The sequence below is a fragment of the Zootoca vivipara genome, chromosome 11 (assembly GCF_963506605.1).
Source record: "Zootoca vivipara chromosome 11, rZooViv1.1, whole genome shotgun sequence".
NCBI classification, from domain to species: domain Eukaryota; kingdom Metazoa; phylum Chordata; class Lepidosauria; order Squamata; family Lacertidae; genus Zootoca; species Zootoca vivipara.
Genome location: NC_083286.1, coordinates 63,258,600 through 63,280,268, shown reverse-complemented (window position 1 = coordinate 63,280,268; position 21,669 = coordinate 63,258,600). Strand labels below are relative to the sequence as shown.

Sequence of the window (21,669 nt, the reverse complement as noted above, 5' to 3'; positions counted from 1 at the left end):
TTTCCCGTCCCCAAAGGTCTAGGTACACCCAGAAGCTGCCGGGGATCCTCCGGGAGCTGCGGGAGCTGCTCTGATTCACAAAAGCAGGACATCGGGAGGCAGCGGCCCTTTTAACTGGTAATTGAAAACAAAGTTGCTGTTGTTGTTGTTGTTTACCTGCCCCATGCCCCAAGGTCCCAGGATGGCTTACCACTTTTAAATACAGGCAGTGACTGGTTTGTTGCAATTGGTGCACCGTGCACACTGGAAGTGACCCGGGAACGTCACCAAAACATCATTAAGATGTCACTAAAAGGGCAGAGCAAGAGTCGAGTGGGGGTGGGGTACGGCAGAGTGGGACAAGGGTGGGGTGGAATGCTTTAGGCGGCCCCCACCAACACGTGGGGGGGTCTGGAACATAATTCCCATGCAAAACGAGGGTTGCCTGTATTAAAACAGAGATGCGCCCCTCAAGCTTTTTGTGCCTGGGGCAATCCCCCCAGTAGCCCCCACTATGCCACACCATTTGGCCTGTAGAGCCCCTTTTAATTAACTGTTTGTTTGTTGTTGTTTTCCATTACATTTTATTGTAATTTATATTTGATGTTAGCTGCCCTGAGCCCAGCCCTGGCCAGGGAGGGTGGGGTATAAATAAAAATGTAATAATAATAATAATAATAATAATATTAATAATGTGCCCCCGCCTCCAATCTCTTACCGCCAGCAGGTCCTCCAGCCATGGCTCCGGTGACAGAGGCATCCCTCCGCTGCTGCTACGGCGACTCAGGACTGCCTGCCGGGAGCCTGAGGGCCCTGCCCTGCCTCTTTCCACTGACAGGCTTCACATGGACTGCTATGTAGACATGCGTAACTGGCTGTTATAACAGAATATACAAAAACTTGTTCAAAACTTGGTTCAATGAATTTATCAAACCAACAGGATCAACATAAATCAACAGAAAAGGGACACCCCCATGTTCAAAATATCAACAAGGATTCAGTCCAAAATCAATGAAGCGTTCATGAAGTAATTCATGTGGAGATAAGTCAATTCAAAAGTACTTTCGAAGCAGAAATAATATTAGAATTCCACAAGAGGAGGTGTACATCAGGTGTAGAGGTGACAACAATCTATCCAATTGGCAAACAGGCCTACAACTCCCGTGGTCCCTAGCTAACAGGACCAGTGGTCAGGGATGATGGGAATTGTAGTCCAAAACATCTGGAGGGCCGCAGTTTGGGGGTGCCTTCATTTGGCATTACACCTAGAGCTTTGAGTTGATGTTTCTATCTTTGCAAGCCTAACTGGGGCGAAATAAGGGACGTAACCCGGGAACCTTGTCTATGGACATTGGCTTGCCACGCCTGTTTGCCAATTGGATAGATTGTTGTCACCTCTACACCTGATGTACACCTCCTCTTGTGGAATTCTAATATTATTTCTGCTTCGAAAGTACTTTTGAATTGACTTATCTCCACAAGAATTACTTCATGAACACTTCATTGATTTTGGACTGAATCCTTGTTGATATTTTGAACATGGTGGTGTCCCTTTTCTGTTGATTTATGTTGATCTTGTTGGTTTGATAAATTCATTGAACCAAGTTTTGAATAAGATAGTTTATAATTATATTTAATTTAATAGTTTATAAATTATATGTTATCTTTTATATTTTAAATTTGAATTGAGGTTGCATTTTAAATTTTTATACTGTATTTTATCTGTATTTGAATTAATTGTTTTTATGTTTTATTGTAATTTTGTTGGTGTGAGATGCCTTGAGCCTGGTTTTGACTGGGGAGGGCGGGGTATAAATAAAAATTTATTATTATTAAATTGTCCTTTTTTGGCATGTTCTTTTGTTTGTGTGTTTCTTTCTCTCTTGGGGGTGGGTGGGTGTTGGGTTGTGCACAGGTAGAGTTTTGTATCGTTCTGTTCTTAAGGGGAGAGGGTCAGGGCTGCCCAGGAGTTGGCTCCACCAACAGAATGGCTGGAGCATGTTCCACAGGGTGTGTGTGTGTGCGTGTGTGTGTCCTGGGACATCCGATCTCAGGGATCACGGGCAGCAGCAGGAGTTACGCTAAGTCCAGACCATGTCATTACCAAGGAGGCAGGTTTGGTCGTTGTTTGAAGACTATTCCTGCCTCCGGGTCTGGTCTTGACCAGAGGGATACTGGAATAAGCAAGGGGGGAGGGGCCCACAGGGCTTTGAGGTGCTGCTGTGCAATGTCAGGAAGACCTTGTTTGGCTCCAGCTTCTTCACGAAGGAATCGGCCTCCTCAGAGAGCTGCTCTGTGTTGACAGTGGACGGGCTTGTACATGTTGAACCTTTGCTGGAAAAGGAGAAGGGAAAGTGAGGAGCAGCAAACGGCAGGCGTGTGGTTCTGGCCGCCTCGTCTCGAAAAGGATGTTGGAAAAAGTTCAGAAAAGGGCAACCAAAATTATCAAGGGGATGGAGCCAATCCCCTAGGAAGGAAGGTGGCTGGGGTGAGGACTTTTTGGTGAGGAGAAAAGGCAAGTAAGAGGCAGCACGATAGAAGTTTATGAAGTCTGGCATGGCACAGAGGAAGTGGAAAGAGTCTCTTGTGGGAGATGCAGGACAGGTAAAAGAAAGGTAAACCAGGGAACTCGGAGGATCCCAAACACGCATAGCTCTGGAACACAAAGGCTGTCCTGACACAGAGGACTTTAGGCTCCTTGGCCTGTCTGTCAAATTGCCCGTCTGATAACTATCAAAAATGGCGATAAAAGTAATGCTGCACATGGCAGAGAAGGAAGGTGAGCGATGGAAGGGTGAGGGCCTCTCAAGGCCTGGCTCCTGGCTTGTTACAGTATCTGCCGGCCGTGGGACCGGAGGCCTCACACAGGAATCCCACTAGATGGGCTGAGGGACAAAAGGGGGTCTGCTTGGATGGAGCAGGTCCCTAATTCAATTCCTGGATGACCTGCTAAATTATTATTATTATTACCCTTTGCAAGGCCTTCTTGGCACAGAGCTGCAGAAGAGATATCACACCACAGCACAGTAATATCCTAAGCTCATGAGGGAAGAATCGTGCTTCTGTGTCAGAGTGTGTGCGTTGGGTGCAGAGTTCAATTCCTGGGGATCTCCAAGTGGGGCTGAGAACAGCTGCTGCCCCCCAAATCCTGGAGAGTCAGGATCCAAATGCCTCTCTGGGAAAGTGGAAGTGATGCAGAACAGAGCAAGGGAATGGAAGAACGTCAGCCCCGGGTCAAAAGGATTCGTTCAGAGGCGAGAGCATTTATGTTGCATGCAAATCCCCACTGGTATCTCCAAGGAGGGCTGGGAGAGACCCCCACCATGCCACCTGAAGCTCTGGAGAGCAGCAGTCAGTCAGTGTGGAGGTGGTGCGGCATAGTGGTAAGAGAAGTGTTTCTCAAACTTGGGTCCAGACAAACTTGGGTCTGGGAGATCTTGGCCTGAATGCTGTTCTCCTGTCCTTGACCCTCCAGGCTACCAACGTTTTGTGCTTCCTGCTATCGCTACCTGAGGCTGTAGATATAGTGGAGAGCAAGTTCGCCCACCTCTTGCTTGGGCTAACCACTCAGCTGTATTTCCTCCTTGGGGCGAGCAGCATGGTAATATCGTAAGCCCATGAGGGAAGAATCGTGCTTCAGTGTCAGTGTGTGTGCTTTGGGTGCAGAGTTCAATTCCTGGGGCTGAGAACAGCTGCTGCCCCCCAAATCCTGGAGAGTCAGTATCCAAATGCCTCTCTGGGAAAGTGGAAGTGATGCAGAACAGAGGAAAGGAATGGAAGAACGTCAGCCCCGGGTCAAAAGGATTCGTTCAGAGGCGAGAGCATTTATGTTGCATGCAATTCCCCACCGGTATCTCCAAGGAGGGCTGGGAGAGACCCCCACCATGCCACCTGAAGCTCTGGAGAGCAGCAGCCAGTCAGTGCAGAGGTGGTGGGGCATAGTGGTAAGAGCAGTGTTTCTCAAACTTGGGTCCAGACAACAGCTGGGGACCCAAGTTTGAGACACAATGGATTAGAATGTCGGTCTAGGGCCTGGGAGGCTGGGGTTCAAATTCCCGTTTGGCCATGAAGCTCACTGGGTGGCCTTGGGCCAATCACTCACTCTCAGCCTGACCTCCCTCGCAGGGCTATTGTGAAGGCAGAATGGGGAGGAGCGGCAGACCCTAGGAAAAGGGACGGGCCGTTTGTTGTTCTCTCACCTTAGCCTGGGGGCTGATGCCATAGTTGGTGAAGGCATACTGCCAATGTGGCAGTCCCAGGTGGGTGATCAGGAGCCGGTAGTAAGCGGTGAAGGGTTTTGGTAAGGAAATGCCAGTCGAGAGCTCAGTCCGGAAGCCAGATCTCGGAATCCGGGGTGACAACTGGAAGTGAGAAGAGAGACCTATTAGTGCCGCAGGATGAGAAGAACGGACCCCCCCCCCCACACCTCTCAGGGTTTTTTAATAAGGAACTTGTCACAGGATGTGCGTTGTGACTACTCTAGAGTAACAGGAATCTGCCTAAATCCAAACGCCCCCCATGAGAATGACGGTGGGGAGGCACTCAGAGACGCTGGCGTTCAACATCACCACCCTCTCAGACCCCCCCCCCCATAGTGCTCGGCATGAGCTGGCTAGCGCGCCACGACCCGTCCATCAGCTGGCACCAGAGACGCCTCCTTTCCCTGTTTTCCTTCTCCCCCTTTCCCCCCTCGCTCTCTTCCTCTCCCACGTGTAGCAGGGGCTCTCCTATGCTGCCAGAGCCCCGTCTCCTCCTTTCTCTTTCCTCACTTGACTCTTCCCCCTCCCCGCTGGCACTACTGCTGGTGGAGGAGCTGCTCCTCAGGATGGGAGGGGGCTCTCTGTACGCTTTGCCCCTTACAGAATTCTTGAGGCCTATGGGTGACAATCTGGGCCTCAGTGCTTTTTACAATGGGTAAAGGCATTTCCAAGGGAAATTGATCCTCTGAAGCCCTTCTACAGGTGCCTCCTCCACGAGAGGTCCGGAGGGTGGGGCACATGAGAACAGGCCTTTTCTGCAGTGGCTCCCTGTTTGTGAAAGGCCCTCCCCAGGAAGGCTCGCCTGGCACCTTCGCTACCTGTCTTTAGGTGCCAGGTGAAAACGTTCCCCTTCAACCAAGCCTGATCTCCGATACCTTTCTAAATGTGCTGGGTGAGGGGGATTTTTGCTTTTCTTCTTGTTTTTATTATGTATATATATATAGAATAGACATAGATATCTAGATATAGTAATTTTATGTGGTGAACCGCCCTGAGATCTGTGGATAAAGGGCAGTATACAAATGTCAATAATAATATTAACAACAACAACAGCAACAGCAACAACAAAGCATAGCTTGCTTCAGGAAAACTTCATCACAGGCCATCATAAATGACAGCCTTTTTCAACCTGGTGCCCTCCAGATGTTCTGAACTACAAAGCCCATCACTCTCAGCCAGCACAATGGTATGTTGCTAGGAACATCTCCCACAAAGACAAAAGGCAACTGGGGCTTGCAGATGGGGTCGATTAGGGAAGACAGCTCTTGGGCTGCTGATATCACACAACATACCTGGCTTGGTGTTCTTGTACACAAGGCAGACCTTCCCATTCCCTCTGCACGGGTCCAGCTCAAACACCAGGCTCCACGAGTCCAAGTGAGGTTTCTCTGGCTGACCCCCGTTACCTTTGGGGAGAAAGAAAAGGCTGAGTGAGGCAGGCAGGCATTCTCATCCGTCGGGTGCAGGGCAAGGAATACTCAAGCCATGCAGAGCTCGGGAAGCTGGGTATAAGGTCACAAAAACTATCGGTGGGGTAGCAGGTGGGGCGGAGGGGATAGAGGTCTTCCATGGACAAAGGGGTGAGGTGGGGCAGTACCTCCTTCATTGTCGGTGTCCTCCAAGTCAGCCAGTGTGGGGGCATTGGGTAAGGCGTAGACGGGTGACGCTCTGACTCAGTTTAGCTAGGAGATGCTGTTGACGGTCATGGAGCCAAGGGGCATCGGGTTGTCTGGAAGAAAGGCAGACATTTCTAGGTTGCTGGCATGAATGGCACCATTCTGTAGGAGCACAGAAGGCTCACAGAACATGGTGCCCTCTGAAGAAGAATCTCAGCTTGCTTGCTTGCTTGCTTGCTTTTTGCAAAGATGGGATTGGCAGCACAAGGAGTATTGCTGCTGAAATGGGAATCTTTCTGCTGCTGAACAGCTCCCGTTTCATTGCCCCACTTAATTAACCCACAGATTAATGAAAGAACACAACTTAAGCAGAGGAAATGGGTGTGGATGCAATTGTTGATCAGAGAATAATGTATTTATTTTGTGTGCATTTCATAGCATTTATATACTGTTTGACTGTGAGAAAAACTCTCAGAGCGGGTATTGATAAACCAATGACATCCTCTCCATTCATTGAAACCAGTAAGCTAAAAACCGGATTAAAATACATGCCATACTTTTTGGTTACTGGATAGGCTAGCCAGAACAATAATGTTTTTAGCAGGCTCCGAAACGAGCACAGCGAAGGCACCTGCCTGTTGTCAATAAGCAGGGAGTTCTAAAGTGTGGGCGCTGCTGCACTAAAATATTGATTTCTTGCATGCTGTATGCAGAATGCCTGTTGTCTTTGTCCATGGAGTTTTCTTGGCAGGGATACTGGAGTGGCTTGCCAGTTCCTTCTCCAGGTGGATCACGTTTAGTCAAAACTCTCCACTATGACCTGTCCATCTTGGGTGGCCCTGCATGGCATAAAGCTCATAGCCTTAGAAAGCATTGCTAATAACAAGGCCAGTGGAAGTGATGATATTCCAGCTGAACTATTTAAAATTTTAAAAGATGATGCTGTTAAGGTGCTACACCCAATATGCCAGCAAGTTTGGAAAACTCAGCAATGGCCAGAGGATTGGAGAAGATCAGTCTACATCCCAATTCCAAAGAAGGGCAGTGCCAAAGAAATCTCCAACTACCGCACAATTGCGCTCATTTCACACGCTAGCAAGGTTATGCTTAAAATTCTACAAGGCAGGCTTAGGCAGTATGTGGACCAAGAACTCCCAGAAGTGCAAGCTGGATTTCGAAAGGGCAGAGGAACCAGAGACCAAATAGCAAACATGTGCTGGATTATGGAGAAAGCTAGAGAGTTCCAGAAAAACGTCTACTTCTGCTTCATCGACTACGCAAAAGCCTTTGACTGTGTCGACCACAGCAAACTATGGCAAGTTCTTAAAGAAATGGGAGTGCCTGATCATCTCATCTGTCTCCTGAGAAATCTCTATGTGGGACAAGAAGCTACAGTTAGAACTGGATATGGAACAACTGATTGGTTCAAAATTGGGAAAGGAGTATAGGTTGTATATTGTCTCCCTGCTTATTTAACTTATATGCAGAATTCATCATGCGAAAGGCTGGACTAGATGAATCCCAAGCCGGAATTAAGATTGCCGGAAGAAATATCAACAACCTCAGATATGCAGATGACACAACCTTGATGGCAGAAAGCGAGGAGGAATTAAAGAACCTTTTAATGAGGGTGAAAGAGGAGAGCGCAAAATATGGTCTGAAGCTCAACATCAAAAAACCCAAGATCATGGCCACTGGTCCCATCACCTCCTGGCAAATAGAAGGGGAAGAAATGGAGGCAGTGATAGATTTTACTTTCTTGGGCTCCTTGATCACTGCAGATGGTGACAGCAGTCACGAAATTAAAAGACGCCTGCTTCTTGGAAGAAAAGCAATGACAAACCTAGACAGCATCTTAAAAAGCAGACATCACCTTGCCGACAAAGGTCCGTATAGTTAAAGCTATGGTTTTCCCAGTAGTGATGTATGGAAGTGAGAGCTGGACCATAAAGAAGGCTGATCGCCGAAGAATTGATGCTTTTGAATTATGGTGCTGGAGGAGACTCTTGAGAGTCCCATGGACTGCAAGAAGATCAAACCTATCCATTCTTAAGGAAATCAGCCCTGAGTGCTCCCTGGAAGGACAGATCATGAAGCTGAGGCTCCAATACTTTGGCCACCTCATGAGAAGAGAAGACTCCCTGGGAAAGACCCTGATGTTGGGAAAGATGGAGGGCACTAGGAGAAGGGGACGACAGAGGACAAGATGGTTGGACAGCGTTCTCGAAGCTACGAACATGAGTTTGACCAAACTGCGGGAGGCAGTGCAAGACAGGAGTGCCTGGCGTGCTCTGGTCCATGGGGTCACGAAGAGTCGGACACAACTAAACGACTAAACAACAACAGTATGCAGAATGAGTATTATGGGGCGTTTGGAACGGTGTTGGTTCCACAGATCAAAGTGGCTGAGTGGGGAAGGCAACCTTGTGAGTAAACTGGTCCCAAGTGGGGAAGGCTTATTCTTACCGTCAAACTTCACACTCCAAGTCATGTGGAAGCCATTTGTCATCATCTAGAAATTCTTTAAATCCTCAGGCAAGACGCAGGCATTCTTCTGCAAGGAGAGGCAGGGCAGGAGAAAAAGAGAATCAAGCAGCAGCCACTTAATAAAGTTTTATAATTCCATGTGCAATTAGCTTATGCTCCTCCCTACCATTTCTTTGACAATCATGAAGTTCACAAGTCTTATTCCAAGTCTTTGACCAAACTGCGGGAGACAGTGGAAGACAGGAGTGCCTGGCATTCTATGGTCCATGGGGTCACGAAGAGTCGGACACGACTAAACGACTAAACAACAACAACATTCCAAGCCATGTTTCAGTGGCTAGAACAGGGAACAAGCACAACACAGAACCAATGACCAGGGAGAGCACCAGAGAGGAGTCCAAGCAAAACCTTTTTGCTGCCTTGTTCCTAGACTCTTCACAAGGCAAGTTCCCTTCTGTCATTCAGGGCTGGAACATCCTATAGTATGTAATTCACTGCGTATCAATGTGGGGTGGCTGCTTTGGCATAGCCCCAGCTTCTCTCTGGATTTGAAGGACCCAGCCAGCACCCAAGGAGTGAGCGGGCGGCAACAATTCTATTGAATAATCTGCCTGAACAAAAGAACTGCTTGTAGCTGAAGAAAATTAGTCATAGAAAATTCATCTACCTTCAAGGGACCTATTTTTCTTGACATGGCACTATCTTCTACTTCTAAAGGCCAAGACAGAGAACACGTTTTCACACAAACGGGAATCATTCCTGGGTCTGACAAATTTTTTTTAAAAAAAAAATAATGAGAGCAGAGAGCACAAGTTGGACTCACTGTCAGTTGGGTTAAGCTGTTAAAATTATTATCCATGAAATTCTTTCTTTCTTTCTTTTTTCAGTAAAAACAATCAGAATATATAAGCAGGCCAACCAAACTCTGTCTCACCTTCTCTGATACCTCTGAGTAAGGAAGGGCAAATTGGGAGTTAGCTAGGCAGGCAAATGAAGCTCAAAAGCCCGGATCTAATTTGTCAGGAAATCAGTGCGTACAATGAAATGATTCACTGTTTGATCTACTCCCAGGGTAGGGCCAGAAGGAACATGATGCCACGACCTTTGGGAAGCTGAGCAGGTCTAGGTCTGGTTAGTGCTGGGTGGGAGACTGCCTGAGAACCGCATGTGCATGTACGCTACCTTGGGCTCCAGGAGGCTATATGTAAGGAAATAAACATGTAAATATGGGCAGCTAGAGGTCAAACGTTGCTAAATGGCAGCTTTAAGCCATTTCTCTAGCTCTAGGAGGAGTACCTAAAGGCTGGCTGCCAACCTGTGAAAATGAGATGATGGTGCCTAAAAGCACGCCGTGATTTTTCCAGCCCCCCTAAAGGATCTGAAAAGGTTGTATCCCGAAGTGAGCATTTGAACCCTCTCCCCAAAGTTACAGAGCCCCAATCTCCTTTTATAACCAGTTGCTCCAAAGTCACTCCAAGAAGTTGTTCTCCGCACAGAAATCTCTTCTAGATGCTGAAAGGAAGGATCTTACTGTGCCCCCGTGGCCAGACGGGGCCAACCAAACAGAGACTAAAATCCATTTGGAAAGATTTAGTTTAAATACATCAGCCGAAGACCTATGTAGGCAAATTAGTTCAAAAAAGATGTGAGCATATTAATACCAAACAGAAATCAACAACAGATTATATATACATGAATATTGGGAAAGAATATTCATATATTCATGTATACTGTATGTGGATAACAGTAAGGAACAGTATATGCAAATAATGATTACATGGAAATCAAAATAGCACATGTTTATGCAATTACTTGCATATACTAACTTGTCCCTCTGCCTGGCAGGCCGGCTGTGTTTCTCTGCGCTTCAAGTTTCCCTGGGCACAGGCTCCACCTCTTGGGTTCCTGCCCTTCCAGACCACACAGCCAGCACCTTCCCGAGAGCAGACACGGTCATGGCTACAACTTTTGCCCCCAAGGCTAGCCAGATTCTGATGACCCCGGAGCCACACTACATCCCTGGGTAAGCGCAGAGGTTGCAGCCAGCAGGCAGCCCAGGACAGAAGAACTTCCTGGGAGCCCCGGGAGTCGGGGGACGGTCCTTTCTCCAGCAGGCTCTCTTCCTGCGCATGAGGATCAGGCTATATCCCTGTGTCTCTGCACACCCTTGAGGGTCTGTGGGGGTGCAGAGGTGCCAACTTGGCACTGCGACCGTGGGTGATGGGGGCGCCATGAAGCGCGCATGGCCCTGGCCCTGAAATTTATGGGTGCCCGGCCCCTTCATGGGGAGTTTTGTGGGTGCTTGGGCACCCAGGGAGTTGGCACCTATGTGTAGGTGTGTGGAATCGGTGTGCAGGTGTGCTGAGCTCTCTCGGCTTCTTCCTGACACCAGCAGAGGGGAAGGGTCCCCTTTGGCAGGAATTCTGGTAGGTGGGGGCAGGAATCACAATGCCGGGGGGGGGGGAGAGCTGGCCTTTCTCTCCCCCTACCCCCACCCCGTTCCAGGCTGCCCTTCTCTCGCTACCGTCTCTGTGTACAGCAGCCGCCATAGCAACCGGCAAGAAACCTCGGGAGGGGAGGGGAGGGGAGTGTCACCCAGGAACCGAAAGGGCTGTGGGTGGCTGTGAGGTCACTGCAAAAAGGAGAAGCACCTGCAAGCCAGGATAGGGGTCTGAAGGGGGCAAGAACTGGCCAGGCAGCTCCCAGCCCTGCAAAGATGAGGGGGCTGAGCCTCTGGGAAGCGAACATCCCGGTGCGTTCTGCCTGCTTGCTTTGAGCTACCATTTCCAAGACACCGGAGCAAAACCCAGATTGCCAAAGACAGATGAGCAACCGTGACTTTTCTACTTTTTATCTTGTGTGCCTCTTTGTTGCTGTTGTTGCTGCTTAAGAAAAGTGTTGGATGAATAACAAATCATTCAGATCTTTCTGCAACAAAACAAACTGTTCTGTGTGACTGGTGTTGGATCCGAAGCTGGAGCTGGAAAGGTTGAGGGTGTCTGGGTTGCAAATCCGTGAAAGAAAAGCTCATTGCAAGCCATAGCGCTGAGGTCGTCAGAACATAATAAGACAAGCCAGTCTAGCACCCTGAACTACAGAACTCTGGTGAGAATGGAAAGTGGGCTGGGCTGTGGCCAGAGAGGGCCGTCTGAAAGGATACTCAAAGCAGGGAAAAGATTCATGAAATCATATAATGGTGGTTTTGGAAGGGAACCCCAGGGGTCATCTAGTCCAGCCCCCTTCAATGCAGGAATCTCAGCTGAAGCATCCATGACAGATGGCCATCCAACCTCTGCTTAGAAACCTCCCAGGAAGGAGAGTCCACGGTTGAACGGTTCCTGGGAACTGTGGATTTTGGCTGGGTCACTTCATTGCCTCCATCTTAAAGCCTACTTTCTCCTCATTTAACTCAGCGGTTCACACCCCTTTTGGAGCCACCCCCTCTTGTTTGCATAAACTCATCCTCAGTGCCCCCTACTCTGTAAAAATGCACACCCCACTAAGGAAGAGAGCAACACAGTAAAATTCAAAGCATCACCAATCCATTGCACATTTCTTCAAAATCTAATTTAAATGATGCAGTTGAATTAATTCAACAACACTGGTGAATTTGACCCAGTGCTAGCAGTTTGCAAAGTCCTTTTCACCTGCAGTGCATCCGTTCCAAGTCGCTGGCCAGTTGGAGCATCTCCTGGGGTGAATTTCTCCTCTTGACCGGCAGGGTTCCTTCCTCCAGTGGCTCTGTGCTCTTTGATCAAATAGAATACAGAGGACCAGGACCAGAAAGCCCCCATTTGGATGGCAGGCCTAGTCGGGGCACACATGGAACCAAGCCACCTGGTGGCTCTTAGCGGGCTGTCAATGGCTACTTGCCTGGATGGCTAGGCTTCTTGCCAGAAGCACCAATGCTTCTTCCAGTTCCTGGGGGCCAGAGGAGGGGAGAGGGCTTTGGGTCCTGGATCCTGTTGGTGGGTTTCCCATCAGGGCATCTGGTTGGCCACTGTGAGAACAGGATGCAGGGCTAAATGGGGCCTTGGCCTGATCCAGCTACGGATCTTTTGTTATATGATTGCTATGTTCCCTTGCCCCTGATGCTCTCCTGCCCCCCTTGCAGCTACGGTGGGCACTGCCCCCGTTACAAGTTCATGCTGGGCCAGACTTATGGGAAACTGACCTCGCAGCTGCTCACTAGCCCCCAGGCGGATCACTCTGGCCGGCTGCTCCTGCAGCCCAACTGCTCCCCCAGAAACACAGAGGAGCCTCTGGAGCAGAACGAGAGCGGAGGAAAGCTCCCCCTGCTTGGCTGCAGCACCGTCCCAGGTTACACAGGTAAACTCGGGGGGGGGGGGGAGAGCAGGAGGTCTCCTCAGTCAGGTCTGGGCTGCGGGCAGGACAGGCAGGGGCTGAAAGGGGCCAGAGGCAGACGGCTGTGGCCCCCGAGGGGATGGAGGGCAGGCCCCGGATTGCCATCCTGGTCTTCTCTGTTTTTTTACTCCTGCTAAAAACAATTTTTGTTTAGGGCTTATGCACACTTAACTCTCCTCTGCACTTTCCCTTCGAAAACCATTTACAGTACCACTGAATCAGAGCAAGGGTTAAGGAGTGCAAACCCCAAATTTCCATTGGTTGTGCTTCTGCTAAAAAGCACAACCAATGGGGGACAAAGAACATGCTTGGATACGGAGCTTTAAAGCGCAGAAATCTCTCTGATAAGAGCGGGGCAAAAGTTAAGTGGGAAGAAGCCCTGAGAGGAGCCTAGCAAGGTGTTTAGAAAGTTGATGAGAGTCTTAGGGTGGATCTAAACACAGGAGGAAAACACTATAAGTCAGAAAATTGATCGTTTTAACAAAAGAAAAAAATTCTATGGAAAACTGTGTTTTGAAATTTCCTGCTCTCTGGCACCATCTGGTGTTGCATGTATATAGCGCATTCAAATACTGTACCTGTTTCCTCACTAATGTAGCCGAGTCCTTAATCTGTTTTTAGTCCTTTGTAATTCCGTCGTTAATTTTTCTTATTGATTATTTTATTGCTTTATCTTTTTTGTAAGCCCTTTTGAGGTTGCTTCTTTATACAATCAAGCGTGTGCAAATTTTATGAAATAAGCAGCCCAAAGGCTAGAGAGAGACAAGGGTCAGAGGTGCCAGCTGGGACTGCTGAGACTCTTCCCGCCCCATGGCTCAGGCTGAAGCCTTGGTCAGAAGTCAGTCCCTCGCACATATTCCAAGGAAAAGCAAAGCAGAGAATGGGGCACACGCAGTGGCGTTGCAACGGGGTGGCGGGGGGCAGAGGTGCGCCCCGGTTGCCATGTCTGGGGGGGTGACAAGAAGGCACCCCAGGGGGCTCTCCCCGTCACAGCGGCTTGAGCAGCCATTGCCGCCACAGCCACATGTGGAGGAGCCTCCGTTCGCGGCTGCAGCCGAGAGCAGAGGGTCCCGGCACTGTCCGTATGGCGCTGGAGCGCCGCCGCAGGCAAACCACTATGTACAGTGCATGTGCGGCGTCGCTGCACATACACCCTACGTAGCGACGCCCCGCCCCGGGTGTCACGACGCCTTCGTTCGCCCCTACCGTAGGCACATGCTCTGGTCCCACCCAGAACACTCCCCAAGACCAGGAAAACGCGGCAGGAACACCCAAGAGCTTCCTTTCTCACGGGGAAGGTGTGGAGATCTCTTGCTCACGAGGAGGCTGCATATTTTTCTTAATCATAGAGTTGGAAGAGACCCCAAGGGCCATCCAGTCCAACCCCCTGCCAAGCAGGAAACACCATCAAAGCATTCTTGACATATGCCTGTCAAGCCTCTGCTTAAAGACCTCCAAAGAAGGAGACTCCACCACACTCCTTGGCAGCAAATTCCACTGTCGAACAGCTCTTACTGTCTTGAACAGCTCTTGAGGCTACTTGTAAGGTAAAGGGACCCCTGACCATTAGTTCCAGTCGTGACTGACTCGGGTTGCGGCCCTCATCTCACGTTATTGGCCAAGGGAGCCGGAGTCCTTGTATCTTGCCCTTAATGTGCAGGTCTCAGTGTGAGCGTCCGTCTATCTCAGGAGACATTAAGATTAAATGCTAGGGGCTGCCTCCCTTACTCTGCTCGCCAACCCTGCCAGCCGCTTTGCCCTTCCTCCACACCTGACCAAAGCCCCTCCTTTTACACCTCCTCCTCTTCTTTGGCGATCCCTCGTAGCCGAGTAAGATTGTCTTCCATAAACACCGTTTTAACAATGGGTCCATAAGTGACTGTGGAGGCCAATTCTGGATCCACACGTCCTTCCACAGTGGGGACATTGGTTTCCAGGCGGGAGTTGATCACGGTGTGGATTTGCCAAGCGTGCCTTCCTCTTAGCACTTTTCTCCCTTGTGTCCTGAGATCGAGTGTCTTCAAAGCCCATGACACCTTTGGTAAAGGCTGTTCTCCAACTGGAGCACTCACAGGCCAGTGTTTCCCGGTTGTCGGTGTTTATGCTACATTTTTTAGATTTGCCTTGAGAGAGCCTTTAACCTCTTTTGTTGACCACCAACATTACGCTTTCCACCTCACCCACACCCTTGCCCCCCCCCCCATAGCTTGCAGCCTTGGCTATCCCTCTGGGACACCCTCTCCCTCCCCCCCATGCTGCCTGGGCTGTTCAAATGCGTCTTGTGTCCTGGCAGGATTCATCCCTCGGGCCCAAAACCACTTTGCCAAGACCTACAGCGAGATCTGCAAGGAGGCCAGGAGCGAGTTTGCCCGGCAGCTGCTGAGGGGAACCAGACAGCGGCAGGCCTGGAAGACGGCCGGAGGGGAGTCTCCGAAGGACACGGAGCCGGAGTCTCACGTACGTGGCAGGCCTGAGGGTCAAGCACCTATCGTGGGCCAGTGTGGCAGCCAGGGGGGCCATTTACAGGTCACCCAAAAACCTGCGCAAGCTTTGCATGTGCCAATTCTTTTATGCAGGTACAAATTTAGAAATAAGCCACCATCACTGATGTTTTGAACCCCACCAGCCCCACACATCTTGAGGGCACCAGGTGGGCACCCTCTGGCCTAGACTGACTGGCATCACCTCTCCAGGGTCTCCAACGGGGATGGGGGGCATTTCCAGTCCTACTTAGGGACGGGGCCTTGGCTGAGTCAGGGGGCTGCTGGCTGGTATCCAGAATGTGGATCTCATTAGCAACTGGGGACCAGTTTACCTATGAGGTTGCCTCCCCCCCACGTGCACGATAAAATGTGGCTCTTTTTTGGGGGGGTGTCTTACTGGGTTATTGTTCTTATTTTGATTTTATATAATGTGATCTTTTCTGTGAACCACACTGAGACCACCAGATATAGTGCGATATATAAATTCAATCAATCAATCAATCAATCAATCAATCAATCAATCACAGACACCCCCCCAAGTGTCCCTCTTTCACAGGGACGTCCCTCATTTAGAGAAGCCATCCCAGTTTCTGATTTGTTCCCGTAATGTCCCTCTTTTTCTTAGGATGTCCCTATTTTCATTGGAGAAATGCTGGAGGGTATAGACTCGGCCCCTTTGATTGGCGGAACGGGCACCACCGCAGGTGCCAAATAATGCCCGTTCCATATTTGTAAGAACTTGACACCTGCACTTTGGAACTCCCTGCCTCGATACCAAGCAGGCGCCTTGGCTGGCTCCTGTTAGGCATCCGCTGAGCACATTCTTGTTTAGACAAGCCTATCCAGATGCTTAGAAAGTTGGTGTGAATGTTAATCTGTTTTTAGCATTTTAACTTTTTAAAAAGTATTGTTGCATTCCCCCCTCCCCATTTTCTTGGCTTGTCTGTTCATAAACTGCTTTGAGGGTTTCTTCTTTACGATCAAGCAGTATATAATGTTTTTTTAAAAAATTAGTAAGTGAATAAATAAGTGGGTAGCAGGGTCTGGGCCCCCCAGGCCCCTCTTGAATCTATCTATCTATCTATCTATCTATCTATCTATCTATCTATCTATCTATCTATCTATCTATCTATCTATATCTAATCTATCATTCTAAATATATGGGGAGGGGCCTTAAAGTCCCCCCTTCCCTGTCTCCAATTCCTTGGTGTTTCTTTGAAATGGAAGGTGGCTGCAAAGGGCCTGACTCTGACCCTCCTGGTGCCCACAGAGCCTCACCCCCAAGTGCAAGACCCCCCTGGCCGCCGTGTCAAAAGCTGCCGCTCCATACGTGTCTCGCTACGCCTTCCGGCCCCAGGGGTCTCCCTACTCTCTGGAGGACAGCAACCCACAGAGGCACTTCATCTCAGGTGAGGCTCACCTGCCCCGCCCCCCATCCAGGCTGAGGGACCTTCTCCCAATGCAAGGAGCACCCCTGGCAGATGTGGAGGGCGGGGCGAGTTGGGGCTACCTTCCCCCTCCAGGTGTACCATACCTTGCTCATTCTCCTCCACCCCCCACCTCTTTGCTATTTGTATCCTTCAAAAAACAGCACATGCCCCTGTACAGGAAATGGAACAATGCCTTTAGGGTCATGTTTAGCCCTTGGATCAGAATCTCTCTTGGCCTGCAAACCTCCAGCTGGATGGCTGGGCTGGGCTGCAAAGGAAGGGCACTTCCCAAAGGTTCGGAGTTCAAAACCCGATGCCTTAAGACTCTACTTTCAGGGAACATTTCTATAGTTTGTAACGAGAGAAGTGTACTCGAAAGTGATTGGCTGCGCGAACCACAAGGAGGAGTTGCAAGTGTTCTCTCCTGAGCGCAAAGGGAGCATTTTGCAGCTGCTGCCTGTTATTGATGACCGTTCTGCCTCCTTTTCACGAAGGAGGTTGGAGGGAGAGAAGACGGACTGAGTGGCAAAGAACAAACAAACAAAAACCCTGCTGCCCTGGGCAGGGATTGGCTCCTCTTGGGACCTCTGACTGGCAGCTCTCAAGTGGAAGCAAACCCCATGGGGCGGGCATCTGGTGCCCAATTTGAAAGGCTCTCTCCTTGCCAAGGAGCCTTCAAGCCCCTCAGTTGATCCTTGGCAACCAGGAGGTTGCACACCTGAGATCACATTGGGCTCCGTTTGTGGGATGCTCTCCCCAGGTGCCTTCCTTACAGATCTTTAGATACCAGGTGAAAACTCCCCTCTCTAGAGCAAGGCCTTGGGCTGATTAAACAATCCATGGCCTTTTAAACAGGACTGGAGAGGTGTAGTCTTTTTGGTATTAAGTTACGTATTTTGTGTTTTTATGATGAATGATGATGATGATGCACCGCACCAGCTTGGGGGGGAGAGCTTCTGTGGTGGGTCTAACTCAGGGCTCCCCAAACTAAGTCCCGGGGGCCGGATGCGGCCCAATCGCCTTCTAAATCCGGCCCGCGGACGGTCTGGGAATCAGCATGTTTTTACATGAGTACAGGTAGGTAGCCGTGTTGGTCTGGGTCGAAGTAAAATAAAAAAATTCCTTCAGTAGCACCTTAAAGACCAACTAAGTTTTTATTTTGGTATGAGCTTTCGTGTGCATGCACACTTCTTCAGATACAGTGAAATGGGAGTCCCCAGGCACTTATGTAGAGAAGGGGTGGGGAGGGGTGGGGATGGGGAGGGGGGATCACAAGTGCCTGGGGACTCCCATTTCACTGTATCTGAAGAAGTGTGCATGCACACGAAAGCTCATACCAAAATAAAAACTTAGTTGGTCTTTAAGGTGCTACTGAAGGAATTTTTTTATTTTACATGAGTAGAATGTGTCCTTTTATTTAAAATGCATCTCTGGGTTATTTGTGGGGCAGAGAAATTCGTTTATATATTTTTTCAAAATATAGTCCGGCCCCCCACAAGGTTTGAGGGACAGTGGACCGGCCCCCTGCTGAAAAAGTTTGCTGACCCCTGGTCTAACTCTCTCTACTCCTGCAACATAGGCTTCACTGGCTTCATCCCTCGTGCCCAGTATCTGATTGGGGCAAGCTACCCAGTCATCACCCGCCGGGCTCTGGCAGAGTTTGACCGGATGCAATGGAGGCAGAGGCAAGGGCCTTCTGGGAGCGGCCGTGATGCCCAGAAAGGTGGTGATGCCCTCCCTCCACTGACAAAGACCTACCCCACAGACACGGGCCTCCTGCCCCACTACAGGGGCTACGTTCCAGGTGAGTTGGGGGGCTGCCCCACCTGTTTGCGCTCTTCTCCTCTCTGGGTGCTGCAACCCACGGAGACCTGGCTCGACCGTGGAGACACCTGCGGAAGAGGAGCTGCCACAAAGGCTTTAAAAGTGGCTTGGACCAGTCCAGGGAGGAAAAGTTCTTCCAGGGCTGCTAGCCATGAGGACTAGGCTCTTGCCTCCACCGAGCAGAAGAGAGCTGCTCTTGGGCTCGAATCCTGCTTGTGGGTTTCCCATAAGCGGCATCTGGTTGGCCCCTGTGAGAACAGGAGGCTGGATTGGATGGGCTGTTGGCCGGATCCTGCAGGCTCTCCTTATGTTCTTATGACACCTCACATCTGCTGGGATTTTTTTGGGGTGTGTGTGTGTGGAATCTTCTTCAAAATATGCTCATTGCAGGGAGAGGTAAACTTTATAGACCTTTCAAAGTTGTGATGAGGTGCCCGAAATGGGGGGTTGATCAGATTCTAGGCCAGCTGGCTGTCCCACGGCTGTATGACAATGTTTGGGTGGGGCCACCACCTTCGCCATGGAGCCCCAGGCTAGACGTGGGCCCTGGCATGGCTGGGCTGTGGCCTCAGCACCCAGATCAGAGTCTTCCAAGACCAGACCACATTTCTCAGGCATTGCACTCTTTCTGGAAGAGCAACTGACGCAGAGAATTGTGCAGGTATATTTGCACGAAGGGATTGCACGATTGCACCTCTCCTTTCAAGCCCTGGCAGATCATCAGCTACTCCTGCCACCCCCACCTGGGCTTTCTGCTTGCCAGGAAGGACAACTGGGCAGCCATAGAAATCCTTTAGCTTCTGGAGCGAAGGAAACCAATCTCTCCCATTGGGGGTCCCCTAGAGCCAGCTAGAAAGAGGGCTCCAGACCCTCCAAGTGTCCCTATTTTCCAGGGACATCCCTCATTTAGAGAAGCTGTCCCGGTTTCCGATTTGATCCTGGAATGTCCCGCTTTTCCTTGGGACGTCCCCATTTTCATTGGAGAAATGTTTGGGGCGTATGGAGTTCTCCAACCCCCGAGCCATCTGAAGGCAATCCTGTATAGGGCAGGTTTTGGAAAATGTTTAATGTTTTGTTATGTTTTTATATATGCTGGAAGCTGCCCAGAGTGGCTGGGACAACCCAGCCAGATGGGTGGGGTATATATAGCCAAATTATCATTATGGAATGGGACGTCCCTATTTTCATTGGAGAAATATTGGAGGCTCGGGGGGGGGGGCTCCCCTGCTGCTCTGCCTTCCTGAAAGCCCTTGCAGCTCTTCCTCAAATGCCACTGCCCTGGTCTGGAAGAGGCGGCGGCAGCAGCGGGCATGGCAGAGTTGGGTTGCAGAGTTGGAAGGGACCCCCAAAGCTCATCTAGCCCAGTGAAGGCGCCCCCTATCTCCATTCAGGCCTTTGTGTGTCTCCTTGCAGGTTACAAGTTCCAGTTTGGCCACACCTATGGCCAGCTCACCTTTGACGCCCTGGGCCAGAGCACCCTGGAGAAGCAGGTGCTGGATAGGGAGCCATGATGCCCCCCTCCCCCAGGAGCCACGTCTGCCCCCTTGTTGTGTGTGTGGTGTAAGGAAGGAAAACCAGCAGCCAGAAAGGAAGAGGACGCCCTTCAACTGCCCCTCTTTCTCAAACAAAGGACCTTTTTTGGGTGGGTGGGGGGGATGAAAGGGTGCTGGAGGATGGGCAGCTCCCTGTTCTGGACTTTGGGGGTGGACCGGATAGCCTTCTAGTTCCCCCAGCTCTTTGAATCTATGGGGTCTGTTTCTCAGGAGGGTGGCTCTTTCAGGGCGGGGAAGGTCCCAGAGGGTTCAGCCATGTTCTGGGAAGCCCAGAGGCACCCTTTGGAGAAGGGCAGCAGGAGAAGAAGCCTTTTCCCCGCCCCGTCAGCCTTCCTCTTGCTGGAGGCTCAGCTGGAGGCCGGGAGAGGACCACCCTTGGGGCAGGCAGCCTGAAATGAGTGGGTGCAAGGCAGCAGGTCGGATCTTGAGAAGAGGGTCCCTCCTGCACAGTTTGGGAGAGGGGAATGTGGCATGTGGGGCCAGAGGCCTGTAGGGACCCACAACATTTAAAGAATATCAACCAGGGCATGTTTAACCTGAAAACAAGAGGAAACTGTCTCCGCTTTTTGCTTCACTTTGGGATGTGGGAGCTGCACATGTCAAACCTCCCGCAAAACAGGAGGGACTTAAAAGTGACAAGAAAATCCCTTAATTCAGGATTGTTGTTTAGTCATGTCCGACTCTTTGTGACCCCATGGATCAATGCCTTGTCGTGGCGAAGGGGCTTGAATAACTCAGAGAAGCTATGAGCTATGCCATGCAGGGCCACCCAAGATGGACAGGTCATAGTGGAGAGTTTTGACTAAACGGGATCCACCTGGAGAAGGAACTGGCAAGCCACTCCAGTATCCCTGCCAAGGAAACTCCATGGACAAAGACAACAGGCATATAATTCAGGATACTGGTGGGCTATTTTTTTGGGCCGGGAAATGCACAAAACGTCTCTAATTTTAGCTACACATTTTCCAGCCATGGTCAGGATTTAGTTGCCACTTGCTAGGAATGAGCAGAACTACTTTGAAATCAGCCTCTGCAGAAAACATCCCAAATTCACCCCACTTTTCACCTCTGGGCTTCCAGGTAGCTCCATTTGAAAGATAGGTAAGAGAAAGTCGCAGCTACTGCTGGGATACGACCCCAGATGACTGAAATTAAGTAGATGGGGGAATGCCAGTGCCAAGTGGGGTGGGGTGGGGAATCATGGCCCCATGAGATGATGAGGGCCCACCTGAGATCAGTTCTCTCCTACCTGCACCCACCTGCCCTTCCTTCTCTTTAGCAGAGTCTTCTGTAACTTTGGGATGCAGTAGGCAGTAGCGCCACCTTCTGCAGCCAGGGGCAAAAACTGTACCGCAGCCATTTGAAGGGAAGCCAGAGCTCAGTGAAGACCCTGCCTGTCATGGGAAAGAAACCCCGGGTTCAAGCCCCGAGGCCTTCTCCGGAGGGAGAGGGGAAGGGGACGGGAGAATCACAGAACCATGGGATCCGAAAGATGGAAGGGTTATGTAGCCCAAGCCTCCTGCAACACAGAAATCACAGCAAAAGTCTCTCCGATTCTCCTTGCCTTATAGAAATTTTAATTTTAATGTATTTAGTCTTGTTCTTAAGTTGTAGTTTAATCAGTTGTTTTATATCTAGTGTTAGCCGCTCTGAGCCTGGCCTTGGCTGGGGAG

The 21,669-nt window shown here is 50.2% G+C and overlaps 1 protein-coding gene, 1 long non-coding RNA gene, 1 other non-coding gene and 1 pseudogene across 5 annotated transcripts in view; 3 read left to right on the top strand and 1 right to left on the bottom strand.

Annotated features, from left to right (window-relative positions):
* LOC132592819 (uncharacterized) overlaps positions 1–1,818 on the top strand; it is a 2,644-nt gene extending 826 nt beyond the window's left edge. Inside the window, exons 3-4 of the long non-coding RNA XR_009558342.1 lie at positions 17–117; positions 707–1,818. This is a non-coding gene — a long non-coding RNA (uncharacterized LOC132592819). The remainder of the gene's footprint in view (positions 1–16; positions 118–706) is intronic.
* Positions 1–5,911, bottom strand: part of LOC118077141 (tubulin polyglutamylase complex subunit 2-like) — a 16,309-nt pseudogene extending 10,398 nt beyond the window's left edge.
* On the top strand, positions 4,906–21,669 carry CIMIP2B (ciliary microtubule inner protein 2B). Of its 3 annotated transcripts, none has more exons than XM_060280424.1 (6): positions 4,906–5,424; positions 10,187–10,364; positions 12,456–12,670; positions 15,000–15,163; positions 16,460–16,598; positions 18,199–18,816. In XM_060280424.1, the coding sequence occupies exons 2-6, from the start codon at positions 10,297–10,299 to the stop codon at positions 18,603–18,605; spliced, it is 993 nt and encodes a 330-aa protein (XP_060136407.1). In that variant the 5' UTR covers positions 4,906–5,424; positions 10,187–10,296; the 3' UTR covers positions 18,606–18,816. The 3 variants fall into 3 exon arrangements, with proteins under 3 accessions (XP_060136407.1, XP_060136406.1, XP_034956851.2); XM_035100960.2 differs by lacking the exon at positions 4,906–5,424 and adding an exon at positions 19,857–21,669 and having other exon boundaries at positions 10,084–10,364; positions 18,199–18,423; XM_060280423.1 differs by lacking the exon at positions 4,906–5,424 and having other exon boundaries at positions 10,076–10,364.
* Positions 16,940–17,146, top strand: LOC118077379 (small nucleolar RNA U3). Its single transcript, XR_004691633.1, has one exon. It is a non-coding gene; the product is annotated as a small nucleolar RNA U3 (small nucleolar RNA).